This window comes from Pinus tabuliformis, chromosome 4_1, assembly GCF_031772625.1.
Source record: "Pinus tabuliformis cultivar Carrire ecotype Pingquan chromosome 4_1, CPIR1, whole genome shotgun sequence".
Lineage (NCBI taxonomy): Eukaryota > Viridiplantae > Streptophyta > Pinopsida > Pinales > Pinaceae > Pinus > Pinus tabuliformis.
Window position 1 is genome coordinate 759,987,431 of NC_142303.1, and position 10,308 is coordinate 759,997,738.

At 32.6% G+C, this 10,308-nt stretch overlaps 1 protein-coding gene across 1 annotated transcript; it reads left to right on the forward strand.

Moving 5' to 3' along the window:
• The first annotated feature begins 4,862 nt into the window (after positions 1-4,862).
• LOC149178378 (uncharacterized) lies at positions 4,863-6,917 on the forward strand. The gene has a single exon (XM_089423641.1). The coding sequence runs from the start codon at positions 5,808-5,810 to the stop codon at positions 6,585-6,587; it is 780 nt and encodes a 259-aa protein (XP_089279767.1). The 5' UTR covers positions 4,863-5,807; the 3' UTR covers positions 6,588-6,917.
• Positions 6,918-10,308: the final 3,391 nt, after the last annotated feature.

Consider the following 10,308-nt stretch of genomic DNA (forward strand, 5'->3'; position numbering starts at 1 on the left):
ATGTCTAGAGTTAGCAGTAGTGGAGGCATGCAAGACACTTCCTCAGCTTCACATCCTGGAGGATGCACAACCAGAAGCCAAAATCTAAAAACTAGTCGCCGATGTGCATGAGGCTAAAGCAAAAGTTTGACAAGTCACTTTTGAGTTCAACATGAAGATTGTAGAGTTGTAGTTAAAGTTGTAGCCCATAACTCAGCCTAAGGTCCAGAAGCAGCGCAGAGTTGTAATTAAGGAAGGCATGGCTACCTTGGATGCGACATTCACTGAATGTGCGATGCAGTTTGATCAGGCTATGGAGTTGTTGAACAATCTACAAGAGGACCCGAACCTGTAGACATTGAACATAGAGGTAAGGGAGAGGCAATGCTAATATGATGAGGTCAAGGTGACTGTGCGCACCTTAGCACCAGTGCAATGCCTTGCCAAGTTACAAGAAGGAAAGAAGTTATTGGCACAGTAGAGGAAGTGCAGAAGAAGGAGGCCTTGCTAAAGGCCAAGTTGCAGCCTTGGTTGAAAGAGGCTTATCAGGTCACGACTTCCATTCAAGATAAGCTTAAGGGATTGCATTAGACACAACAAATGATGAGGCTGGAAATAGAGGGACCTTCCATTGAAAAATTAATTGAAGAGGTTCAATAGGAAACGACACAGAGCGCTGCTGAAGTTGCAGTAATCTAAGTGGAGCTGGGGGATCTTCGCAGTAAGATCGCGATGCCAGCAGAGTGACTCGAGGGTGAGTCACGATCTTTGTGTTGGGGGCCTATTGGGATGGGGTCCCCTGGGTTAGTTTTGGGTTAAGATAACCCAATTTTTGGTACAATTTTGTAAATAATGTAAAGTCTCCGTGATTTTTGGATGCGGAGTGCGTAGGTGAATAGGAGTCAAAGGGGCTTAGCCCCTTGTTTTGGATAAGTTTTGAGTTGGTTTTGAGATTCACCCATGGTCGCGAACCATGGCATTGTATGAAAAAGACTATAAATAGGTGTGTCTTAGAGAGTCTAAGGCAACAGTAGAAGTAGATGAAACTAAGAGAAGAAAGGAAGATAGAAGAGTGAAGGGCTTGGAAGGGCTTAGAAGAAGAAAGTATCTGCAGCTAAGTGCGCAGAGGCCTGGGAAGAGTTTGCAATTGAGTGCGCGAACCCCTGCAGCTATGTGCGCATAGTAGTTTTTAGTCTATAATCTTGAATTGAATATCAATAAAGACAAATTTCCAAAGAATTCCTTAGTATTTATGTTTATCTCTGTCAATGTTATATGCTGGTGATGCATGATTTGTTTTATGAGATATTGATTGAATGTTATGTGATTCTTTTGGATAAGTCTTAATAATGTACGCAATGCATGTTTAAGTACTTTCGTGAGGACTTTGATGAATTCTCTTATGTTTGCTAATTAATTAAGTAAATCTGCGTGAACACTAATTTAGGACTACTCTCTGATGTGGTAAGTATGCAAATTGATTGTTAAAGGTCCACAAAGACTGATTGTAGACCTTCGCAAAGGTCTGAAGGTTGTTTCAATAGAGTTGTTGCGACGTTCCCTAAGGGTTATTATTCTGTGCAAAGGTAGATCTAAGGCGTTGAAAGACATCAAACTAGTCTCTGGATGCAGAAACTTGGTTCTTGCATCCCCCCATACTACTTGGGTGAGACTGCATCCTCTGCTACGCGGGTTGCTGCTAAAAAGGGCCAGTAGTGTAGGGATTTTTTGGTCGGCATAGCTAACTCCAAACCTGGGTCAGGACCTCTTAAGCCAACAAGAGGTGACAGAGTGATGGAACGGAATAACAGAATGATGGGACAAAGGTTTACATATCAAAATCAGAAGTTTTATAAAGGTGAATTTTTGAAGATCTATACGCGGGTTCGTCAAGGCCAAGTTGCTTATACACACAAGTACAAAGAATCAAATCCGCGTATACCAATTATGCATTAATTTAATAATACCAAGGGTCCTTACCATGGTATTAGCCCACAATATTGAGTGTAGTAACGGATACTTGATCCCATCCAAGATTACCACCGGCACTAGTGCAGTTTTGACCCATGGTATTGGCTAAGGCTCTAATTATATAAGGAGGTGAAGATCAAAGTGTTAAGTGTGCATGTGAAAGGGTTTTTTATGAATACTTCAATCTGAAGTATATTTTCATTGTAAGGGCCATAGTTGACACAGATCTGAAATAATTATGCATGGATGAATATAATGATGGATCAGGATCATGAGACCTGAAATGACTTTCCATTGTATGATATGCTCATGGATTGACTATATCTAAGTATTGATGCATGTTTTTATCTCTGAATATTATGATCTGGGTCTTTCTGAAGTTCTGAAGAGCTACACAATTTTGGGTCAAAATTTGAAGATTTGTACGCAGTTTGGTCTCGGTGAAGTCACGTATACATGCGGGTTCATTTCTTCAAAGTCACATATAAAGAAAGGGTTTATGTTCATAAATGACTGATCAACCTAATCAGTGTTGTTGTATCTCTGATGTTTGTCAATGATGTCCTCATATTGATCTAGGTTGAGTGATAATGTCTGAAGTAGAACTAATTGAATGATGAAGTTGAATTTGGTTACATGTTGATTGGTTGAAAATATTATTGATGCTACTAACTGTATGAAAGTTCTATAAGCTAACAAAATATTTTAGAATAACTCTGGTCAACTCTGTGTCAAATTCAGAATTACAAGTTTTTAGTATATTGAGATCTATACGCAAGTTGTTCTTCAGAAAAACACATATACACGTGGGTTGCCTTAAGTGAAGTAGCGTATACATGTTGACATATGAATGATCAGGGTTGCAGTTGATTCTGTGTGTTGATGCAGTATTCTGAGTTCAGTTTTGTGTTCTGGTTACAATGATCTCACTGTTCTATTTGAATTAAGTTGGTGTTTGCTTTAGTTGATCTACAAGTTGTGATGTATTAAAGCAGGTGGATCCAGTGTGAAAATTTATGAAATGTTGTCCACAAATAAAAATGAGTTGATATAATTTATTTGTTCAGATTTACATTCAAAACCCATATAAATTAAATAGCTAGTAAACACAATAAACATACCTCAAAACATATATATATATATATATATATATATATATATATATATATATTTATGAGGGAAAGTAGTCAAATTTACCATTAACAATTTTTGGGTTCTAGGTTTTGACAACCCATGGTTTCGTATATATATATATATATATATATATATATATATATATATATATATATATATTATATGGATGGTTTTGCCAAATAATTTTCCCTTAATACTAAAATAAAATTCAAGGAAAATAGTCAAATTTACCATTGACAATTTTTGGGTTCTAGGTTTTGACAACCCATGGTTTTGTATATATATATATATATATATATATATATATATATATATAGATATATATATATATGGATGGTTTTTGCTAAATAATTTTCCCGCAATTTTATTTTAATATAAATTTTTAATAAAATACTAAAAAAAATCATAAAATTTAAATAATCTATTTTAAAAAACTCTTCTAAATTTAATTTTTTTAACAATATTTAGAATATTCTAATATAATATTTTTAATATTCTAATTTAATAATGGAAAAACACTTTTAAAATATAAATACTTTTTAAATTTAATATTAAAAATTTAAATAAATCATTTCTATAAAATTTTAATAAAAAAACAATAAATTCTTCCAACTAATTAAAATAAATTTAATTGAGATTTGCACGGTATATCTAATTATATTTTAATATTTATTTTTTATTTATAATTTTATATTCATAAATCAAATTTTATTTAAAAATATTAAATATTTAAACATGTATAAGATGACTATAAAATATTTCTAATAAAAATGACTATAATTATTTTTCAATTCAATAATATATATAAAATTATATAATATCTTATTTTTTATTTATAATTTTATACTCATAAATAAAATTTTATTTAAAAATATTAAATATTTAAACATATATAGGAATGTAGATCCTTATAATTTTATACTCAAATAAATTTTTATTTAAAAATATTAAATATTTAAACATATATAAGAATCTAGATCCTAAATCTATGGGTTGATGTATATTTTTTTTCAGACTTACATTCAACTTAATCAACACCACTATTTAACATGGTTGAAGTTGAAATTGATGTGTATATATAGGTGTAGTGGAGTTTAAAGACGAGGAAATGACTTACTTTTTACTTTATCTTTTTCTTTTTCTTTTTCTTTTTTCAGGACTATATTTCTGATTAATTTTAATCAAAATCTTAAGGGAATTTTTAAAACTTGAATTTAAATTTTTTAATCTTCATAATTTGAGTGCCCCGAAGTTTTTCGGAGTGCTAAATCTATTTATGCATTCAAAAATATATTTTAAACAACAAAAAATCTTGAAATTATATTGTCAGATTTTAGTGAATTCCAATGCAAAAAACTATTTAACAAATCAAAATTTAACCTCAATTTTTTCCACCATATTCCGTGATGAGAATCTCCAAAAAATCGCACTAAAACAACTCCTTTAAATCTCCATATATAAACAATAAACCATTGAGATAATTTCCAATACTCTCACATCTGAGGGGTGACCAGGTGCATGTATCTTATTTAATAATTTTTTTTTAGTCTTCCCTTCAAATTTAAATGTTCTTCACGTGCAACCAGCCAAATGAAAGCGCCGCCATCAAAATGGTCAGTGAGACAGACTCTTTGATATACGTATTGTAGATACATGCACACAACAAAAGGAAAAGGCGGCCAGATCTTCCACACACAGAACTCACCCCACTCCACCCTTTTAGAATGAACCTGCTTCTGGGTCCATTTTCTTAAATTGACACGATCCCTGTCAATTTTTTGTCTTCCTCCTCTTGCAGGGCCTCACCAGCCATAAATACATCTTCTGTTTATTCCAATCCCATATTCACTTCTTCAAGATTTTCTCTATTGTTGTCCATGCCCTTTGCTTTTCTGCCTGTAAGCATTTCGGTTGTTCATATACTTTCAGTCATACGTTTTGATATTGATCTTGGTCATGTTCAAGCATGTATTTCAGGTCAGACATAAATGCATGCTTAAACAGTTCTCAAGGTGATTCAGTAGGTTCAAATACTTGAGCAATTCTCAAGGTGATTCAGAAGGTTCAGACCCACTACTCACAGCATTCAAAGGTTTGGAAATAGCTGGTTTAATTCTGTTTGGTAGTCCAACAAATTGAAGTTATTTGAATGCATTCATGTCAAGTAGATGTGGACTGGTTCTTATCAATACAAAAACTTGTTTGTATGTAGAATAGCATGCGTGTAGGAATCAGATGCTGAATACCTTTCAGATTTTAATACCTTTCGTCCATGCTGAATTGGTGCCATCTTCAATCTAAATAGACTGATTACAGGAAACAAAAGGGTTAGTCTAGATGGGTAGCCTGGTTGGTTGAAGCTTTGCCAAGTCATTGACCTTCTGTCATGTCATAAGAGGTTAGTTCTAGTCCCAATTGGTTGAAGCCCCGACCAAGTTATTGGTTCTTTGTCATAAGAGGCAATTGGTTGAAACCCCAACCAAGTTATTGGTCCTTTGTCATAAGAGGCAGGTTGAGCCCGGTTGAATTCTCTTTGGGTCCATCAAGGTCATGCTCCCAGTGATAGAGTCGACTAGGTAGCGTGGCATTAGACAAAGGTTCAATTCTCCTTGTGTCCACCAAGGTCAGGCTTCCAGCTACGGGTGGTAGATTCAACTGGGTGACCCGTCTAGGAACTTTTTCGCAAAGAAGAAAAAAGAAAAAGTAAAGCAAAAGGAGCTGCAATGGAGTCAGAAATGGCAACTGGAGCAGGTTATTCATTTCTTGGAACAGATAGAATGATTACCTGTGTCCCTAGTTTTCCCTCTTTAACAGACCTGCAGTCAAATCAGATGCTTATTTCTCATTCAAACCAAATCAGCCTTCACAGAAACTCAGTAACCCCAACTCATCCAGCACAAGTTGACAGAGAAATACATGAAACCGAAAGTACCCAATACAGGAATATGCCCTTTTCTGCCAATCTGATTGCTCCTGGGCCTAAAACTGGAGTACCCACAGAGATATCAGTGGTCGTGAATAGGTGCCCAAATCTGAATTCATTACATTCTGGTGCCAGCAATGGGGACGACATAACACATTCTCAGAGCAACTCAGCCTCTTATGAAGCAGAGGAGGAGCAAGTGATAGATGAGAGGAAGCAGAGGAGGAGGTTATCTAATAGAGAATCTGCGAGGAGGTCTCGGCTCCGGAAACAACATCTTTTGAACGAACTGAGGGCTCAGGTGGTTCGTCTGAGAGCAGAGAACGAGGAGATATTGAAGAAATTCAATATTACTTCACAGCATTATGCTCTTGTCACAGAAAAGAATTGCCTGTTGAGATCAGAGGCATTGGATTTGAGTCACAAGCTCCAGGAATTGCAACACAAATTAAATGCCCAATCTCATGGCGTCTTTAGAACTATGGGTATTGAAACTAGGAACTGCATTGCTACGCATATGATCTCAGAATCAGCCACCATTGCTCAGTCTTCATGGGTTCCTCCAGATCTCTGGTTTTGAGATCCAAAAGCAATTGACATTCTGCAATTGTACTGGTATTTCCTCCGTTATTACATCTTTGTTGTATAATGTTTAGGTAAATTAAAAAGAATAACTAGGGTTTAGACTCCAAACAGCAAATGCATAATAACATAGAAGATAAGATCGTTGGGAACAAATCCCCACAATATAGAAAAGGAGATGCAAAAGGCAGAGCCCCGCAGTATAGAAAAGGTGGAGGCATATGAATGATATAGGGATTAAGCTTTAAATATGAAATTGTATTGTATAGAACTTTTCATGATGAGGCTCCCCTAGGTGGGAATTTCATCATCTGAAAATGTTTCCTGGTTGCATCCAAAATGCAGGATATTGTGATTAAAGTACCTAAGAGATTGATCTTATCTAGGGATGCTAAAGATATTATTTTTTCAACTTTTTATTATAATATCAACATTTATTTTCACTGAATTAAAGTGTAAATTAAAAGAAACTGCACAGCACAGCTCTTTTATACTAAGTAATATATATTAAATATTAAAATGTTTTAATTAATTATTTTTTCAAATATAAAAGAAATATTGAAATATTTATCGTTAATATATATATGAAAATATTATTTTAATTCATATTAAATATTTAATATATGGTACATTCATCTACATGAGCCAGCTGTAAAAATCAACAATCTTATACATTAAAAACTAAAATCACACTTTTATGATAATACTTAATTACAATGTTTAATTAATAATTTTACAAATTCTAAATTTTAAGGAGTTTAGTTAAGAATTTAACAATTAAAAAAATCATAAATTTTATTAATTTATTTATATCGATTTCATTTTCTTTTAAATTATCAAGTATAATATATAATTAGTAAATAATACAACGTGAGTAAGTCTAATGGTTAAGAATATGTGTTTCCGTGGAAGAGGTCATAGGTTAGAGGTAATACATATGGACATCTCTCTAGACTTTAATAGTCAAATTACCAGCAGAGTATGTACACTTTAGAAGTCAAATGGCTGATACAGAATGTACACATGTGTACACTTTAGAGGTTGAATTCTTATCCTACAAACATGGTGGTCTCATACACCTACACCAATTTGGTATCTAGCTTAGCAATGACCTTAAAATTAGAAGAAGAAGACTAAAAAAACCACAATTTTGTAAAAGGGAAAAAGACAAAGAGAATACATTGCGTTAAACTAATGGAATAGTATTTAAATATTATATAAAGATTAAAATACTTAAAATAACAAAATATCATTTATTAAATAACCCATAATAAGACCTCAATCAATCACCTTGCAAATAAATAAATTTAAATAATAATAATAAAATAACAAAAATTGAATTCTCAATGTTAAACTATAGATAAGCAAAAAATTTTGGTCAACTTTAGGTATACTAATATGTTAATTTTGATGATTTCAAATTCTTTTATTAATTGTGTTGGTCATTGTTTTTCCTTTCTTATTTTTCTTTTCTCTCTTTTCATATTTAATTGTATGTAATGTGATCACTTTCTTTAATTTTATTTAGTTAGAATATTTATCTACTCATGTGGATGGTACCTTCGTTCTTCCTCCATAACTTAGATTTGGCATAAGCAACAATATTTGGGAAAACTAATTTAAGAACATCAATGAGTACATGTGTTCATAGATTTCTTTTTCTATTCCATAATACAATGGATTTGTACGGAGCATGAAAAAATTGCATTTCTTTGTTCTCTAGGAGATTGTGGTCTAAAGCCCAAAATTGAGGACTAGATTTTATTTACACAACAAAACAACAATGTCTAAAGTTTCAACTTCTAAAGGTTGAATCTAAAGTTATAAGTAACCAAATGAAGTGTGTAAAGGATGATTGGAAATCCTATGGTAAGGGGATTGTAATGTTAGTCGATTTAATGATTGCCACATGAAATTGGACCTATTTTCAAATCAAAAGTGTATGTACCTTCCTTGTGCATGGAGGACACCCTTAGTTGTTAAATCAAACCTTTCTTATTTTGTTCTAGTGGAGCAAAGTTGCAATGCATATGGTATCTAGTGTGAACATATACTCTAACCATGGGAATGGGGATTGATGATGATAAGAATGGGTTTAAAGTGTGGAGTGGTAAGCTTTGATATGAGTCAATGTTATTCATCTTGAGATATACAATGTAGTAATGGACAAAATTTACTATTAAAACCTTGACCAAATTTAACATTGTCAAATATGACCACACCTGTAAAGCTATTTGAAGCATAGATTGAGGATAATAGTGCAAAGGGTTGGATTGAGGAAATTTGATCTTATTATATCAATGTTAAATATAAGAATTGAGAATAAATGATATGATTGTTCTTTTCATACTCACCTATATTTATTGGAGAATAAATTGTTGTTCGAAGACTACTGTAAAAAATATGGTGTAACATTTTCACTTCATCTCAACATTGGAAATCATCTATCTTAAGGTCAAGTTTGTGTATGGCTAAGGAATGAGATTATTCTTATCCCTTGATATGTTTTATGTTGGATTGGAATGTTTTTCGATGTTGTATGAATGAAGATGTTTTTATAAATATTATTCAATATAATTTCATCTTCCAGTTCCCCTGCTTATTGTACTACAATTAATGGTTTTAAGGTTCGTTTGTTTATTCCTTCAATTAGTTTAAGTTTAACAATTGGTTAAAGACAACAACAAGGCATATTCTTTGAATTCTATTATTGCATACTCCATAAGTGTTATGAAACCAGCTCACAAAAAGATAGAAAAGATAGATCAACGCCTTAGAATTCAGCCTCTTTGAGGGGGAAACCTCCTTTACATTACACAAATGAACAATTCTTGGATGTTTCAAATGACAAAACCTCCTTTCTATATATAGGAGTCTAAGGGGTCACAATATAACCAAGCCGACCTAACAATCATAATATAAAGGCACAAAAATAACAACAGAGGGATTCTATGGGGCACATTAATAACGATATGGGGACAATAGGGGCACAACAATATTAATAATGGATACAACTACAATAGTAATGGGGGATCACTAGTATTATAGGGACCCAACAATAAGCCCATGCAAGGCCTTATTTTTATTTAACCCCATAACCCCATAGGATACTCATTAATTCTATATGAACTTCATTATTAATAAAGTAAACATCTTAATCAACCTCCATTTTTTGATTAATTATTTGTTCAAGAATTTAAAAGATGGGTTAGAAAGTACCATTATGGATTCTTCATTAGTATTGGAGTTACTTGGTGAAGAAAGAAAAAGACTAGTATTGTGGTGATTATCAACGATCTTATTTACATAAGTTGAGACACTAATTTATCAACTAGGCTTTGTAAGCTTGTGAATTGTAATCATTGTATGTGAACAAATAATTTAGTCCTTTTCATAATGTGTCTCTTAATTATTGGTATAAATATTCAAAGATGTTAGAAATGAAAATGGAATTTAAATAAAATACCACAATTAAAGGAAATGAAAAATACCTCCTTTAAAACTAGACTATTACATTATAAATATTGATTCTATATAAACATGAATTCTAATTTGACAATGAAAATTTTCAAATGATATAATGCCTAATCCTTCAAGTTGAATCTATCACAACTTCACTAGTAGAAAATCAAGTTGCATGATTTCATTTCCTCTATGGGTGAATGGCTCATGCAATGGTAATGTGTTCAATTGTGTTAGTTATAATTAAAAGGATATTT

Excerpts from the sequence above, each read along its gene's own strand:
- LOC149178378 (XM_089423641.1), top strand. The coding sequence starts at position 5,808 with ATGGAGTCAGAAATGGCAACTGGAGCAGGTTATTCATTTCTTGGAACA.